The sequence below is a fragment of the Notolabrus celidotus genome, chromosome 23 (genome assembly GCF_009762535.1).
Source record: "Notolabrus celidotus isolate fNotCel1 chromosome 23, fNotCel1.pri, whole genome shotgun sequence".
NCBI classification, from domain to species: Eukaryota; Metazoa; Chordata; class Actinopteri; order Labriformes; family Labridae; genus Notolabrus; species Notolabrus celidotus.
The window spans coordinates 1,054,676-1,073,083 of NC_048294.1; the positions used below are offsets into that span (position 1 = coordinate 1,054,676).

The window sequence follows — 18,408 nt, forward strand, 5'->3', positions numbered from 1 at the left end:
ATAACCCCTCTTCAGAAACCAACATGTGACGTCTTCATCCATGTTTTATACAGCCAATGAATAAGACTCCTCTTGTCTCTTTGTCCCACCACAGCCCCCATGGACCAGCCCTGTTGCCGAGCACTCTACGACTTTGAACCAGAGAACGAAGGCGAGCTGGGATTCAAAGAAGGCGACGTCATCACCCTGACCAACCAGATTGACGACAACTGGTACGAAGGCATGATCAACGGCCAGTCGGGCTTCTTCCCCATCAACTACGTGGATATCTTGGTGCCGCTGCCTCATTAGGTACCATCATTGACCTGATCTTTCCCCCCCAACAAATCAAGACATCCCGAAAAATCAGCCTGTATTTGCGTAAACAACAAGCCACGCCCTTCTTCTACTTCTTCTGTGCTTCTGTGCGATTCCGCTTTCACAAAACGGACTGAACCAACTGTGATGGAGACGGACAGGTTGGATAAGATGGAGCAGTCGGGCAGTGATTCCCCCGAGAGGAGGATTTAAGTGTGACAGATTCAGTAGAGAGGGAGAGGGATTGAAAGAGAAGAGGAAGAGATGATGATCTTTTACAGCACAGTGCTCACTCTGTAGTGCTCCACTCAGCCAGCCGGCGCTGGATCCCCATGTGGCTTTCGAAGACTTACGAATAAGGCACGGTGTATATGTACGTGCATGTATGTGTCTGTGTGTTTTGACCTGTTCTTACTCTACTATGATCAAGCCAGCACAAATTCCTGCTCGTCAGTTAAAATGCCTGACAGCTTTTTCTGTGATACCGTCTTCTTATGTTTCTTGCTGTCTTTCTCTCAGAGTACTTCTCTTTTCTACCTTGACTTGCCTTCCTGCGCTCCTCTTCAGCCCTAGATTTCTCAGCACTTTCTAACTTCGGCTAGCACTGCCTTTCAGCATGGCTCCATAATGTATACAGATCTCGAACCCATAATCCAGAGTTACAGAGAGTCATTAGACCCTTCTGTTTTTGGTTTGAGTAGTACTTTTTTAACATACTCTTTTTCTCTGAGTCTGCAGAGACTCTCCACTTACTGGCTGTAAGCATGAACCAGCCCAGTCAAACATTGGAGTGATCAAACACCAGTGAAGTTTCAGAGATGCATCTTTGGAATAAAACAGTAACTGCAATAAGTAGATTTCTCCAGAATGAAGAAGTGCATACTTGTTTGAAACCCATTTATTGTTCAATGGGAGAGTAAGCAGGTTTTTAAAGTCGTGCGGGTCAGGAGACTTGTCCATTACGTCATTGAACATTTCAGGAGAGCCATCTAAAAGAACAGTTTGGGGATGATGTTCCCATGACAGCAGTGATACATTAACACAACCAGCACAGGCCAGGTGTATTGACCAGAGCTTTTTAACAGGTTGGTGTGCATCAAGGGAAACATGCTTGTTTTTTCTCTGCATACTCTGCTAAGTTACCTGATCACAGTGTTTCGTGTGTATTGTGTGGAGTAGATGCTTGTTGATTCGTCTTAATCGTGGCTTTTGCATGAAGACTGCGTGTTTAGTTGTAGTCGTTCTCAAGTTGCCGTTTCAACGTTTCCTTCCTTCAGTTAGTTTCACAAAGGCTGCTTGGTGCGTCCTTCAGGCAACAGAACGTCCTGCATTGGGTCCAAATATACCACGACATCTCCCAAGTTTTCTAGAACCCCGCTAAACATTCCGTAACTCAAATACACTCTAGACTACAGACCGATTCATGGAACCTTCAAGACATATACTGTCTTTTATGTCATTCAGGAACCTTTCAAAGATTCTGGAACCTTTCAAACACTCTGGAACCTTTCAAACATTCTGGAACCTTTTAAACATTCTGGAACCTTTCAAACGTTCTGGAACCTTTCAAACACTCTGGAACCTTTCAAACATTCTGGAACCTTTCAAACGTTCTGGAACCTTTCAAACACTCTGGAACCTTTCTAACATTCTGGAACCTTTCAAACGTTCTGGAACCTTTCAAACGTTCTAGAACCTTTCAAACGTTCTGGAACCCTTCAAACAATCTGGAACCTTTCAAACTATCTGGAACCTTTCAAACGTTCAGGAACCTTTCAAACATTCTAGAACCTTTCAAACATTCTGGAATCATGCCAGCAAGTGTCTTAGTAAAATTGTTACATCCCAGTATTACAAGTTACAAGTTAAATGTTTGTAATCACCTTTGTGTATTTAAATAAAACACCTGTAGGAGAGTTACGAGAGGTATCCAAAGTGTTCCGTATATTTGAAGCTCATGTTGCGTTGATGATATCTGAACGTTAACAACTTATGTGTAGAGCAACCGAGGCACAACCCCAGGATCCAGTCAAGGACCCATCAAAAATCAACTAGCGAAGAGTTAGCTTTGTGTTTATATCTACATACAAGTATTTTCATATAAATAATAGATACTATAAATTGGTCCAATGGGTACCCAGATTTCTAGTTGCACTGTAAACAATGACCAGCATACAAACGAGTAAGTCTTGGCACAAATAGTCTACAACAGTTGCTCTTGAAGCTGGAAGTATTTACCACCGGCCCAAATGGCTCAGTTATCTTCAGGACACTGGCTCCCAAAATTTCAACAGCTGTAACTGTAAGGCCGTGTCCTAACCGTGTGCGACGCAAGCATCAGGGGTGAATCTAACCTGATGACATTGTTCCCTGTTGGAGTTTCCTGACTGCAGCGCTGAGCAACGCAACGCGCTCTGTTTCTAGTTTCATTCCAAAGACATGGACAAGAAGCGGTTCATTCATGAAGTTCAGATGAGGAGTACCTGTACGATACCTCCTCATCTCACCACAAAAACCTTAGAGTCACAGCTGGCTGGAGGGAGATCGCCAAGTGTTGTGCCTTGACTTGTGTCAACACCAGTGGCCGTTTTTTTTTTCTGTTTCTAAAGTGCGTACATGGAAAGGTAGAAAATACTCTTCCATCTTGGGTGTCTCCAGCCGGTCTCCTGCGCACAGCTGAGAGCAGTGTGGTTTGTTTACATGACGTGACAGATGTGTTGCTACGTGACGTGATGCAGTATCGCAGGATGTCCGCGCGCTGTTAGGACACGGTGATACGGGTTAAGGAACTCTGGCGGACTACTCCTCCACAGAATGATCCACAAACAAAAGTTCATTCTGGAATGCCTCGTTAAGTTGAGGAAACTTTTAAACATTCCAGAATCTTGGTTACATTTCAGATGGAATGTTTCTCATTGGTTCTCATATATTTATTTGAATCAGAATATTCTAGAACTTTCAACACGGATGAAGTAACACAGGATTCTTGTACTAGTTCTTCGAGAGACTCATGTTCCAGAGAGGTCTTGTTGGGTTCACAGGGCTTGCGGTCCACGTCGACTCTACAGGTAGTTACATTTTAGAGGAGGTGCACATCAGCTAAGTGCGTAGGCCTCTGCGTAGGTACGGGAGCTATCCAGACCTCTGGTGTAGGCTACGCCGTCGATTCGAGGGGTATAAATCAGCCTTTAAGTGGTCAGTATTGGAGGTAATAGTTAGCCGTACATGTTCCCTTGTCGGTGCATCACTGACATTCTCAAGTGGGTCTTAGTGGGACTTGTTTAACGGCTATAAATGTTACTCCACCAAAGTGTTACCTACCTAAATATGTGTGCACAGCAGTATTCTTTGAGGCAGTATTCGGTAGTCCTCTCCAACATAGACCCTTTAAAGAGGTCTGTAATATTTATCAGAGGTTCTTCATTAATTCAATTAACACTACATCGGTAAAAACAAAGTTCTGAGGTCTTGCCTTTGCTAATAGAGGAACAGATTAAGTCAACTTTTAACATGTGTTGGCTTTAGCTAGCTTCAAGAGCAGTTAGCCTACATTTAGATAAATAATTCCATTTGAGTTGAGGCTAGCAGCGATGGAAATGTTCTGACAGTGTTATTGTTGGGATGTCATTTGAAGGAACATTAACCGAAGAACTTAGCATCGTAATCTGGACTTGAATAGGAATGATTTTTCGGTAGGGTGCTTGCTTTATACCCTCTCCGCTGTACATCCTTCTGTCCGAAAGTCAATCGCCTCAATGAAACTCTACCAGGCTAACATTAAAAAAAATGTAACTACAATTTATTATATAACTTAAACTTAAACACAGAGGGTTTGTTTATAGTAACGTCAGCAAACAGTGGCAGGAATTTGTCCTAGCATGGCTAATGCTAACATGCCGGACGTGGCTAACCAGCTAGCCTTTCGCTTCACATTCCAGTATTTGAGTGCAGTGTGTAGTGGAATACCTACAAATGGTTTTAAATGAGCAGATGCTTTAGTTTTCTGTACTAGATAAGTATTCTGACTTCTTTTACTCAAATTCAATCCAACGCTGCAGCGATTTGTCAAAGTGTTGCTGTTTTACTAACTTGCCTATTAGTGAAAAATTAATCCGGTCCAAGATGCATCATGTGCTTTTTATACTATAAGTCAGGGCCATGACGTGGGTCACAATGTGCAGGTTCTTGCTGAGTTAGTTGACAGTAGTTATAATAAGACAGCGACGTGATATATGATGAGAGTACGTTTTGAGAACTATAACAGTGTTTCAGAGAGATAAAGAAATAGACATTAAAGGTGACATATCATATCATGCAAAATCGACTTTTGAATGGTTCTCTACCTGAAATATATGTCCCTGGCACGTCTACAAAGGAGGCATGCTAGTTGTAGGCTGTCTTAATAAACACAAAGGTCGGTTTGACTCCCCACGTCTGCAGATTTGAAGATCTAGTGGATGATTTGGATTTTTCATGGAAAAGTGCTAGCGCTAGTTAGCATAGCCACATAGCTACATGTTGGTAGCTGTGTACCAAGACACACGTCGACATACTGACAAATAAAACAACAAGAAACACTAAATCTGTGACCAATGGTTCAGAAAGGTCCTGCTGCAGGCGCCTCTCCGTCAGGATCAGATTCTGGATCAGATTCAGAGGGTTGAAGTAACGCGGGTCTGTGAGCAGCCGTGTATATTCAGCCAACATGTAAACATTAGATCAACGTGCTGGACAGCCGAGGCCACACCCACTTCTTGAGGGGGCGTGGTCAGAGAGCTCATTCACACTTAAAGGCACAGACACAGAAAACAGCCTGTTCTGAGCAGGGCTGAAAAAGAGGGGTTTACAGGCAGACCAGAATCTGATTTCAAAGAGTTTTTATGAGAAATAAACTTAAAGACATGTTTTGGGGACCTCTTAGACCAATATATGTTGATGATAAAGAGCAGAATATGTCACCTTTAAGACAACAGCATTTTCAACCAGGTCACACAATATAATGTTCCAACAGTGAATAAACACTGAACAGGCAATAACTGTTGATCATAAAACGGTGTGTTTGATAGAAGGCAGAGATTGCTGTCTAACTGAGACATCACTTCCATTGACCAAAGCACACACACGAAAACTAACTAGCCGCTCCTGCGTCGATCTTTCCTGTAGCTGTTGTAGAAGACGGGGATTGGAAACCGTGTTCTGTGTTTTCTTTCGATCCGCTCTGTCCTTGTTCTGAGTCTGAATCCTGAGTTTCTTGGTCCGCCTGTGGAAAGTCTGTGAGCTGCATGCTACCGAACCGCTTTACGTCTGCTGTTTGGAATAGTAGTGGTTTAAAAAAAAACGAAACAAAACTTCAGAAAAATCTGTCCTGCTGGCTTTTTCTAACACCGCAGTGAGCCTGATACTCTACATTTTCTATTCTTCAGTCACTTGTTGTCGTTATTGTTTTCGTTTGACTCTGTTAGGCTATATTTGTATAGCACTCCTTTATGAACTACAAAGTGCTTTAAGACCTTTTTCTCCATGATATTTATTTTGCACCTTAAACGTCCGAACTCTTTTCGTTGCTCTGTTCTTGTTTTTCTTTTCTTCGTGCTGATTTGCCCTCTATGGCGACATGTATTCTAACCTCAATGAGGGACTTGTACAGTGTTATTCCCCATTTCCCCTTTTCGCCTGTATGAAGGTCAGACCTCGGCCAAGTTTCATTTCACAAGTTGCTCTTCAAACTCCAAACCAGACCAGCAGACTGGAGCTTCAGTTCTCCAGCCTGTTTCCTGAAGCTACAAAGTTCAAGAAGCAGAAATGATCTCATTGATTTTGTGGTTTAATCTTACAACTTCTTTAGGGAATTTAAAGGGCTCATGGTCTAAGTACCAAAATGAGGAAATGCCTTTTAATTATTTCCGGGTGTTCATTCAGGACAAACTGACTTTAACATCACACATCTGACATAAGAAAAACCCCTATTTCCTTTTTTTTTGCTTTCAAAATAAATGCAACAACTTTCACATCTGGGCTTGTATTAGCTTAGCATAAAGAGTGGAAACAGTTAGCCATGGTTTGTGGCTGTAATAACAGTTTGGGGGTGAAAATGCCAAGAAATCAACAACACGCTCTTGTCTGTATGATACATTTTAAGCTAGGCCCAGTGGCTGGTTAGCTTAGCATAGTACATAGACTTGTCCAAAAGTTACAAGATATTGCACCATTGGAAAGAAGAGTATCTGATGTGCTGTGTTGCCAAGAGGAAGATGATAAAATCGATAGCGACCTCATGTTTAAGCAGTTAAACATAGGCAAGGACCAGCAGCTTCCTAGCTTAACTTAGCTTAGCTTAGCTTAACATAAGACTGGAAACAGGGGGAAATAACTGGTTAGGGTGGTTGAAAGGAATAGTGGTTGAAAGGAATAGGTCCACTTTTTGGGAAATACACAAACCTGTTAAGACCTTAGGTAGCAATGCATTGCATAGCGTAGCATAGTAACTGGAACAGGGCAACAGCTAGCTTGCTTGCAATTTGAACTCTTCTTGTTCTTCTTGGTTTGTTTCATCTGTACAACCTAAAAGATAAAAGATACAAATTTGGTTTTAACTTCTTCTTTGAAAATTATTTCATTTTTTTAAAGTGTACTGTGCCTCTGACCTTTTAGGAATATGATTTTTTTAAGCCCTCGCCCACCTAAATTGAACCAAAACAATGAGATAACTTCTGACTTCCTTTGAAGACACAAACTTTGACTTCCTGGACATTTGAACGTGGCCTTCGTCTGACCCTGTCGGTGTGTTACATGATATACTGTATGCCTTTAGGCTGTATGAAATAGCCCCCTTTGCCTATGGACCCTGGTGTCTGCTGGTGAGCTACATGTGTGTATGTGGTTTTATACACACCTTGTTGCTTTTTATTTATTTATGTAATGTAAGTATTCATTTGGTTATTTATTTAATTATTTATTTATTTATGCCCGCATCCTGTTTATTGGTTTCGGCACCTGTGGCGTATTTTAAGGATTGTCAAAAACATTGATGTATGATGTGGAGGAGGGGAGGGCGGGGGGAGATGAAGGGATAGGGGGGTGGGTTTTATTGGGGGGGGGCTGTGGTCAATGGTAAAAACCTAGCTGTGATACTAACTCTAACTGTTGCTCTCCTCGTATTGGACGATGATATTATCTATGACCACTGTATGTATAACTGCTTGTCGTGAAGATGAACTACAATGTAATGACAATAAAGAACTAACACTATAACAACACTCTCAACTCTGTTCTTCATAGATAGATGGAGCAAAACCCGCATTATGAATTATTGATACATTAGAGTTTCTATTAAGGCTTGTAACTTGATAGATTTGGTGTTTTTGCACAGGATGATATACATAAAGATGGGCTGCACAAGGGAAGGTGATGTTTTATTACCAAGAAATCAGGACACCACTGTTTGTTAATATATATTTGTTGAATGAACACAAAAGAAACTGTATTTTTTTACATTTAAAAATGGTCCAATCCTGTGCTGATCACTTTGAAATACAAATGATAACAGCAACATTAGATTAAAGTTGTAGTAGTAAATTAGTAGGCTCCTTAAAGGCTCAGTTTATATCATATCCTGTATAATAAATGGACGTAGTATCCGTGATGTCACCCATCTGCTCCTGAAGCCATGTCCTTATTTGGGCAAAAATCGTAAGTTTAATATCTTTGAAAATACAGAGCTATAAAAAAAAATTAACTCTGTACAGTGTGTGCCAATAGAGAAGATAGCTATTCACACAAAAACAGTTTTTTGAACCAGGCTGTAAACATGTTTATTTCTGCTTTAAAGATCGTCTTCTTTGAATGGGTGTGTATGTGGTTTCCGGTGTTTCTGTAGCCAGCCTCTAGTGGACACTCGATGAACTGCAGTTTAAAGCACTTCCGCATGGGCTTCATATTTTATCACCATTTGGTTTGTGTTCATTTTGGCGACCCCTGTGGACAAAGTGGTATCACCTATCAGCTGATTTTGTCCTTTACATGTCAAGGAGAAGTTCTCTTATGAAAGATATTTAATATTTTAACAGTAAGATAGCAGGGATGGGCATTGATTTTCGAATATTCAAATATTTGTTCACTTATTCAAAATCGAAGAGTCACTTTGAATATTTTCTCATTTTAAATGAAGGTTATTCGAATAATCGTCGAATAGATGCCAATGATTATCGAATTGTATTTTGGCTTGAAATGCCCATCGCTATTAGATAGTGAATATTTCTGTGGAAAATGAAATTTAAAAGTGTCTGTTTTTGCTGAAAGATTTTTTTTTTTACACCTACCCCCTTGCAGCAGTTCCAGGCATTAAAAATAACAACATAATAATAGCTTATCTTCACGCTAATGGTCTTGTTTGTTTGTGAAACTCATAAAGAGGCAGCAATATTAATTTCAGATTGATTTATAGCTAGCTTAAAACTCCACACAGGAGCTTTAAAACGTCCACAAACCACCAGATTGCAGTTGAATTACACACAATAGCAACGTCATTGATATTTGTAACCACATTGTTCTGTTTGAAGCATCCAGATCTGCTTGTTTAAAGGTAATGAAGTGTGAAAACAAACCTGGTGTCACAGTTTGTTGACCAGCCATCTGCGTTTCTGTGTAAACAAACCAAGATGGCCGCTAGTGGCGCTGCGGAGGTGTTTCCCTCCCTGCTTCAGTTTCCCTCCTTTTACTAATCAACTATGATGCGTTCACGTGCTCCACTGGAAAGTCGGAATTTAGAGTTCCTGCCGTTGTCGTGTGAAAAACACTATTTATAGTCCAAAGAGGGAATAAAGCAGTGATCAAATTAAAAAGCATTCATATACTGAAGTTAAACACACTGAATAACAAACACAAGAGGGATTTTTAACAGGTTTGTTGCACCTTGAATCTCTTAAACTGATTCCTACACACAATATTCCACTTTTAATGCCTTAATTTGTTGATGAAAAGAAGAAAGAGTCTCCATTATGTTGAGGATCTTAGAGAATGAAAGTTAAATAACGTGTCCAAACAAACAGTCTCTTTTTTTCATTCATTTGAAACCCAAAAACTGCTGATTCACATCCGTTTATTCAGTGTTATGAAAGAACAGGAGTCAAACTAAACGCTTGGTACACATAGTTACACATAAATTAGATTTTTATTAGGCTTTGTTCCTCGTTAGCGTGGGATTTCTGAGTGTAATTAAAGGCCACAAACGGTTTGACCCACTTTCCATACACGCCTCAGGAACGTTTCACTTGTTCCTGACCCCCCCCCCATCAAGTTACACAGAGGAAGGGGGACAGCTTCCGGTGCAACAACAGGATGCCTTACAAAATAAAGTAAAATATGACACATAGGATTAGAGAATAGTGCATTATAAAGGGTAATATAATAGATGCGACTTGAGGGTTTTAATTGAAGTAAGATTAATAAAGGTGTTAAGTAATGCCGCTTAAAACACGTATTCTTTCCAGTTACCGTGTCATGGCGTTGTTGTCGCTTTTATCAGCTCAATAAGCTGGTAAAGAAGGCCCGCTCTGTGGTTGGCCTAGAACTGGACAGTCTGGAGTCAGTGGCTGAGAGGAGGTTGATGGACTTGATAACCCCTCTCCCCCTCTCCATGATGAGCTGTGGCTGATGGGGAGCTCGTTCAGTCAACGCATCATTCCACCACAGTGCAAGACTGAACACTTCAGGCGCTCCTTTGTGCCCACCGCCATCAGACTGTTGAACAGTAACGGAGGCCACAGACTGCACCACGCTGACCACTGACCCCCCCCACACACACACACACACACACACACTCCATCATCTCATCCTGAACTCTCTCCCTTGACTGCTGCTGGCATTATAATGCATAATATACTGTATTATAATTATCTTTGCCATATTTATTATTTTACATTACATTATTATTGTAACTACAACTCACGGTCATATTACATACCCATATTTATTTTTCCTTATTGCTTAATTTGTCATTACCAACCATAATCACACCATGTCAACCTGTCACTACTGAAACATTTTTAATACTGCCTGTAATGACTTCTATTTATTCTAAATTGTGTATGTCTAAATTGTATTCTAGCTTTATTTATCTATTTTTATTTTATTTTATTTTATTTTACTTATTGAAACTTCTTCTTGATTGTACTTATGTCTGGGTTGCTGTAACAACTGACAACTTATCTTATCTTATTTTATTTTATTATTTAACTACTATTTTTTTAATGTAAAAACTACCTCTGCAACTCACCACTGCACTATTATCATATTATTTTAGCCTGTACATATTAGTCATGCCTATATGTTGTTCTTTTGTATTTATAGCTGATGTTATTGTTATTATTATTTTTTTTATCATTTGTATGTCTTATTCTTATGCCTTGTACAAAGAGAGCACAGCTTACCAAAGTCAAATTCCTTGTGTGTTCAAGCATACCTGGCCAATAAAGCTGATTCTGATTCTTCTGGTTCTTTTATTTTGAAAGTCGCAACCGGAAGAGGGGTGTTTGTACTCTAGCTAGCTTCACACCAGTCCGCGTGTTGATACTGAAGAGGAGATCGAGGAGAAACAAGAGTTTTTTCGCATCGCAGAAGACCCAAAACTCAGGACAAAACCCAGAGGAAAATGGACATGAAGAAGAGGGTCTCCTTAGAACTGAGGCACCGGTCACCGACGGAGGTGAGTGGCGGGTTGTAGGGGCTTGTTTTGTCGGTGTAAACTTCAGCAGTGGCCGGCGAAGAGGAGCACATGGCGGGGGTGTCTGCAGACTCTGAAAGTTGGTTAAAATTATTCAGAGATGAAAAGTAAAAACCCTAAAACAACCTAAAGTCTAACATATTAATTAATGAGGAGTTATTTATCTACTTAACTCTACATAGTTAGTGTTACCTTCTGCAGTGAAGCCTCAGTTTAGCTATTTATTTTGCCTCAAGGTTTACTTGATGTTGTGTATTTCATTGAATTCTCACAAACTCTTATTATCGGCTTGTTTTCACCCACACTCCCACGCGCCCTTGCATGCACATCCGTGTTTCCCGGGCCTGGCTAATGTCTGGAGCGGCATTATTTTTAACATGCAAATCTGCATTAAAACAACAATTAAACTCCTATAAAACACCAGTCTTTGTATTATAATAGGCGGGGAACACCAGTTTTGAATTAAATTTAATTTAAATGCGAGAAAATAGCATAAAATGCATGAATTTGTGGCAAATCATCGACATTATCTTTTATTTTCCTACTCTAAAGTGTAACCAAAATGTTTAATAATGTCCCCAATAAAGACAGAATCCACTATGTGTTCTTTAAAGTGTTTTAAAACGTTTTAAAAGCACAGTTTTGATGTTGATATGGCCACGCTAGTAAGTAGTCGGATCCGGTGTTCCATCGAATAATGCCTCCTCTCGAAATGTGCGACTTCGCTTGTATGCGCATGCTCACAGCGCTTTCTACCACCAAAAAACCCCAAAACACCTTAAATTGAGTGGATTTCTTCTACATTAAAGCTCCAGCTTCACAACATTTATCTTTTTTCATATCAAAATAGAGTTAGTTATATTTTTTATAAAGAGAGTGCATTATAAAGCAGGATATACTCTTTAATAAATGTATAAGCAGCAAAATATGCTACATTTTCTTTGACAATGCATGTTTAGAGAGGATTCATCGTGTATAACGTGATTATATCCTTGTATTAGGATTAAACAACAGATGTTGATCAATTCTGCTATCGTGTCTCGCAATGGTCGGACTTCCTCATGGGAGCAAAACTCGACGGAACACCAGGCTGAGGGCGCGTAGCCAGCGGCATGCTAGCGCTAGCCTGCTAAAGAAGCTACTTCGTGTGCTCTTTTTGTGCTAAATTCCCTCATACACACATCCTAAAGTGATATAAACATTTGGGAATCACGTCAGGGTCGTTACAGAGGTCCTAACTTCGTATAATAAGTCAGAAAGAAGGGGAGGAAGTGTTTTAAAGAGTGCTAAAGTTAGCTAGCGAGCTACCTTAGCAGCGTCACATGTGTTGGGAGTTTATAAACAGAGCTGGGGCCCATTCCAATATGAAACTGGACATGACTCTGAAAGAACTACATTTAATCTATAAGAGGTTACTTACATGAATACATAAGGAAGTGTCCATAAAGCACTCTTTGTGCTGCTTAATTCAAGGTATTAGTATGTTATTTATATTTAACGCTTAAATATTAAATCACAAAGCTGGATGACGATCCTAAATCCCAAAGCGAGACCACAGACTTGTTAATAAAGTCACTCAAGTTACATGAGAGGGACGCAAGATTTTCTCCAATCGTGACATTCCTGGTTGGGGAAACTCGTCAAAAGAGTGTAATAAACGTAAGACTCACCAAAGAGAAGTGTCCTGCTCAGATTTGGGGTCCATAACATAAGGACAAGGACACAACATAAGGACATTTGTCACCATTTTCATGATTTCGTGGCATGGCAACAGTGGAGGGGGTCTCTGGAGTTCCATGGAAATTGAAATGAGGTATTTTCCCATGTGTAAAATACATTTGGAGATAATCCATCAGAGTTATGTGACAGTTTGGAACCATGATAATAATAAAAAATTACCCAGTTGTAATTCTGTCCAGTTGATTTGTGTTCAAAGATTTAGACTCTCTGAATAAACATTAAATGCATTCCAAAGTGCAGTTTGAATATTTGTACACAGTGTTTTGGGGTTGTGGTAAACGTGTGAAAAAGTTGGGGGAATACTGCGACTTCACGTACAGTCATCTGGTGTTTTGAAGAAGAGTCATGTTTGAGCTCCAGTGATTAAGTAACTGATGTGAATTAGTCATACTGGCAACCCATCCGACAAGCACAGCCCTTTTTTTAACAGACTGAAGTGTGCCAACACTTAATGATTGAATGTTCAGATCACTTCTGAAGCTTAAAGTCGAATAAAACAGGACCGCTTTGAATTTAATTTGACTGTTAAAATGTTTTTAAAGTCACGTGTCTTTCTTCAACGACGTTGACTTTCAATCAGACTGTATTTATAAAGCGCTTTTCATACAATGACATCCTAACACAAAGTGCTAAAATAGAATACATTAAAAATATATTTAAAACTTAAAAAAGGTTTAAAAAATGAAATGAATAAATAGATAAAAATGAAACATGAATAAATAAAAAGACACCTCCATCCTATCCCAACCTCAAACCCACCCCACATTCCAAAGTTTAAGAACATGATATATGTAAAAATGAAAATAATACTAAAAGTAAGAAGTTGCTGGACAAACTGAGGAAACACTGGAGGTAAATAAGTCATAAAACTTTGTTTAAGAGCAGCCAATAAGAAGTACCTCTGGTACTGTTCACTGCACTGTAAGGCTCCATTTAACTCACATTTGGTACCAGGAACTTTTACACATTTTTATTTTCTACTTCAGATAAACTATGAATTTAGGGGGATTCTCAGCGGATTGATTACTGACTTCATTTTTGTTGCTGCTGTTTGAAACAAAGGCTGAGAACAAAAAAACGTATATGTATCAAAGTGGTCTCTTTGAGCCTCTTTCCCAAGAGGAACTGGGGAAGAGTGAGCTGATAAAAGTAGATTGTGAGTAAGAAGTAAGAAGAGAAACCTACAATATTCGGACGGCGCTCTTTTTTTAAATTTGTTTGAAGTCTTCGTGTCCCTGAACCTGCTGTCCCGTCCCCTCCTCAGGTCCAGGAGCTGGTTCTGGATAATTGTCGCACCGCTGACGGCAAGATCGAAGGAATCACCGCAGAGTTCTCCAACCTGGAGCTGCTCAGCCTCATCAACGTCGGTCTGACCAGCGTCGCAGACTTCCCCAAACTGGACAAACTCAAAAAGGTCAGAGAAAGAAGCGTTGATTAAAGGACGAAGCATATTCCTCCCTCACTGATACAAAAAGATATGAGTGCATTAAGTCAGGACACCTTTAAGTCCATGAAAGGTTTCTCTGTGACAGATTCTCTTGACAAAATAAAGTGATATCTTGATTTCCTCCTCGGTTGCAGTTGGAGTTGAGTGATAACAGGATATCAGGCGGTCTGGAGGTCCTGGCGGAGCGGCTGGTGAATCTAACGCACCTCAACCTCAGCGGGAACAAGTTCAAAGACATCAGCACCCTGGAGCCTCTGGTGGGTACAAAAACACAACACCTTTAATTCAAACATGTGGTTTAAATATATATATATATATCAAAAACGGCCAAACTGGGGGCGCTGGTGGTCTAAGTGCCCCACATGCAGAGGCTACAGTCCTCGTCGCAGGGGTCGCCGGTTTGATTCCGGTCCGGTCGACCATTTCCTGCATGTCTTCCCCCGCTCTCTACTCCCCCATATTTCCTGTCTCTCTTCAGCTGTCCTATACAATAAAGGCCAAAAAGACCAAAAAATATTTGAAGAAAAGAATAAAACGGCCAAACTCTCTTTTTAAATGAGAATATCACAGAAACTAAAACATGTTCAGAGTTTAAGTCGCGTCTGGAAATATTTTGTGATGTTTGAATTTCCTCTAAATGTTCATAAGACAGATTTGTTATCAATATTTTACATATTTTTTGGCTTTAACTCGCCCCATTTCTATCTCTGTAGAAGCTCAAACACTCTACTGATCATAGACTGCTGTCTTTTTAAATCCCTTGTTCAGCTACTGTCTCTTTAAGACACTTCAAAGCACTATGGAACCTCGTCCAACATTCCGGAACCCTTTTTCATAAGTCCTGTTTCTCTATTTTTAAAAGACAAATATTACCTTATAAGGAGATCTGTCAATTGGTGATGTCACAATTACAGCAAATCTCGTGTTGATCTCGCTGAAATCTCGTGTGACTTTAGCCCCGTTCAGTTCGGTTCGTCTCGGTGCGGCACGCATTTTGTGGCGTTTCCATCGACTAAAACCGGGACAGGTCCCCAAATTACCAAGCCGTACCGTCCCACTTTTTGGTTCCCCTTCTGTTGGGGTGCCAGACATACCGATCTGACCCCAGAAGGTGGAGCTAGAAACACTGCAGTCCGTTGATTGGTCGAAAGAGTCGTCACTTCCTGTGTGACAGCGGTAATAAAGAACAACACATAACCCCCGCCATGTTTAAATCTCCAGTGGACTTCAGGAAGAGAACTTTGTTTGTTTGGAAAATGGCGTCAAGAGGTGCAGACTGTCCTCGCGCTTTTCTTCTTCGTTGCATTTATTAGCGGGGTACACTGTGTCGCGCTGCCATGATGTCACGCTATTACGTAGCTGACGCGGCTATCGGCATCCGGCTCACACGCCGCCCACCAAGTAGGGCACGGTTGCCTGTGGAAACGCAAACAGGATCAGGCGTTACCGATACGACCCGTACCAAACTGTACTGATCCATACCCGACACAGCTTGGTGGAAACGGGGCTGAAGTCACACGAGATTTCAGTGAGATCAACACGAGATTTGCTGAAATTGTGACATCACCAGTTGACAGATCTCCTTATAAGGTCATATTTGTCTTTCAAAAAAGAGAAACAGGACTTATGAAAGAGGGTTCCGGAATGTTGGACGAGGTTCCAGAATGCTTTGAAGTGTCTTAAAGAGACAGTAGCTGAAATGAGGGCTTTAAAAAGACAGCAGTCTATGATCTGTAGAGTGTTTGAGCTTCTACAGAGCTAGAAATGGGGCGATTTTAAAGCCTGAAAATTACTCTTCAACTTCATATTTATATTAAATATTATTATTTTAATCCTCCTCCAGAAAAAGCTTCCCCAGCTGAAGAGTCTCGACTTGTTTAACTGTGAGGTGACAAACCTGGGCGACTACAGGGAGTCCATCTTTAAGCTCCTACCGCAGCTCACCTACCTGGACGGCTACGACATCGACGACTGCGAGGCCTCCGACTCTGACGGCGAGGGCGATGGAGTCGAGGATGAGGAAGAAGAAGGTTGGTTTGAATAAGATCTTGTGTGTGAGCTTAAAAGAGTTCTTAAAATACATTTTTAACTTGAATGTTCCTCCAGAGGGAGAGTCGGAGGACTTCGAGGACGAGGAAGAGGAAGATGAGGAGGACGTCGTGGCTGAGGAAGATGATGACGATGATGACAGCAATGACGATGAGGTGAGTTTGGATCTCGTTGTTGTGGCTAAAGTTTGATCTCAGCGTCAGGATGGAAGTAAAACTCTTCGTCTCCCATCGACTGTGTTTGCAGGACGGAGAGGTGAACGGAGACGTGGACAGCGAGGACGATGATGACGACGAGGAAGATGAGGATGATGATGGTGAGTAACTGATCGGTTGTTTTATGCTTCTTATGTTGACGCCGTTTTTTACCGTCAATGTTTATTTGAGTTTGTCGTTTTTTTAGTTTTGTTCTTCTCTTCCTTGTTGTTTCTTTTGTTTATCTGTCTTGTTGTTTTTCTGGCTGTTTGTTTTTACCATCAGTGGTTTGTTTTGTTGTTTTGTTATTCCTACCAACATTTGCTTCTTTCGTTCATTGAAGCTGATCTTAATCTCTGTTTTTGTCCTCTCCTGCAGACGAGGACTCGTCACCGACCAAAGGAGAGAAGAGGAAGAGGGATCCTGAAGACGACGATGAAGATGACGATTGAAGACCCTCAGAGACCCTGAAACAAAAAAAACCCTTTGACCTCTTGCCCGGTGCCCACCCTCCCCCCCTCCATGACCTCTCCCATCCCCCCCAACCAAAGCTCGCCCGCCTTCCTCTGACTCCTCCCCCCTTTATCAGACGCCTGCTGGGCTGCGTTCCATTTCTGAGATTTGTCTCCTTCCACTGCGTCCTCATCAGCTCCTCTCCAGACACACAACACCCCTCCTGACGATATCCCATTAGTTCATTAAAACAATTCTCATTCTTCTCTTACTCTAACATTCAAAAGCATCAAAATACCCAAAACATGAAGTGACACTTCGTCCCCTCTGGTTGACTAATATCTAAAAACACTGTGAAACATCTTAATGTCCCCTTTTAGTTACAGTTACCTAAAAGAGAACCTCCCGTTCATCTTTATTTCCTGAATCTGTTTTTGTAGAGCGGCAACAACCTCTGTCTGACGCTTCGGCACAGCAGGGGTTCATGGGAGGTAACGGCACCACAATAAACCGAACCCATGACTTGTTCTTAAACCACCTCCCCTCACGTCCCGACCAGCAGCTATGAAGTCATCGCCGTGATAACAAACATCCCCCAAAAATATCCCTCCACCCACCAACCCCTAAACTTCCCCCGGGGCCGAGCACGCTCAGGGCAAACTGTGTTCTCTCTCTTTTTTGCCAACAGAGCTTTTTAAAAGAAATATTTTTTCAGAAGATTTTTTTTTGTTTAATTTTGTATGGTTGTCTGGGGTCTCTCTTTCTCTCTCTCTCTCTCTTCTCTCTCCCCATCTCTCTCTCTTTCTCTCTCTCCGTGCTCAGAGAGATCCAGTTGATCCGTCACTCTTACACTGACTAGTCGAGGTTGTTTTCTTGTACTTATTTTTTTTTTACTTTTCTGTAAGTTAAAGTAAAAAAACAAACAAAAAACACACAAAAAGGACTTTGTAAATAAAATCTTAACATTTTGCTCCTTGCGTCTCCAATCTCACCTTTTGTCTTGTAGAATCAGATGAACTGATCATATAGCCTGACATGCAAACCGCTCTTTTGTTTTTGCAAAAATTGACTGAAATTCCCAGGTAACATGATTTAACGAGATCTATCTGCACAAATGTATTATGTCAAGTCCATCCAGCCATCTTCCTCCGCTTATCCGGGTCACGGGGGGGCAGCAGTCTCAGCTAGGAAGCCAAGACACTCCTCTCCCCGGCCACTTCCACCAGCTCTTCTGGGAGGATACAAAGGTGTTCCCAGGCCAGCTGAGAGATACAATCTCGACACTGGTCCTAGGTCATCCACCAGCCTTATTATGACCTCTGTCAAATAAAGTGAATATCATTGATTATCTATTAATAATGGGCAAGTGTGAGGATGTGAGCGACTCTTACCCGGGGAGTCCACAGGATGCGTGTGCGCCACGTTACAGCTGTGCAGTGTGTTAGCTCCATCCGAGGGCTCGCACTCTGGTCCGTAGGACGCAAGTTGGGAGCGTAGCGCAGCTCAGA

General features: G+C 41.2%; 2 protein-coding genes across 2 annotated transcripts in view; both read left to right on the forward strand.

The window, feature by feature from the left end:
* LOC117807697 (endophilin-A1-like) overlaps positions 1–7,548 on the forward strand; it is a 33,094-nt gene extending 25,546 nt beyond the window's left edge. The window contains exon 9 of the mRNA XM_034677070.1: positions 95–7,548. Within this exon, the coding sequence (XP_034532961.1) occupies positions 95–291 (197 nt within the window). The 3' untranslated portion in view covers positions 292–7,548. The remainder of the gene's footprint in view (positions 1–94) is intronic.
* A 3,264-nt stretch (positions 7,549–10,812) lies between these two features.
* Positions 10,813–17,869, forward strand: LOC117807349 (acidic leucine-rich nuclear phosphoprotein 32 family member B-like). Its single transcript, XM_034676605.1, has 7 exons — positions 10,813–10,999; positions 14,022–14,171; positions 14,339–14,461; positions 16,048–16,234; positions 16,311–16,408; positions 16,500–16,569; positions 16,826–17,869. The coding sequence occupies exons 1-7, from the start codon at positions 10,946–10,948 to the stop codon at positions 16,897–16,899; spliced, it is 756 nt and encodes a 251-aa protein (XP_034532496.1). The 5' UTR covers positions 10,813–10,945; the 3' UTR covers positions 16,900–17,869.
* Positions 17,870–18,408: the final 539 nt, after the last annotated feature.

Excerpts from the sequence above, each read along its gene's own strand:
- LOC117807349 (XM_034676605.1), top strand. The coding sequence starts at position 10,946 with ATGGACATGAAGAAGAGGGTCTCCTTAGAACTGAGGCACCGGTCACCG. Across the intron at positions 14,172-14,338 it reads AACTGGACAAACTCAAAAAG|TTGGAGTTGAGTGATAACAG; the intron begins GTCAGAGAAAGA and ends CCTCGGTTGCAG. Across the intron at positions 14,462-16,047 it reads TCAGCACCCTGGAGCCTCTG|AAAAAGCTTCCCCAGCTGAA; the intron begins GTGGGTACAAAA and ends ATCCTCCTCCAG.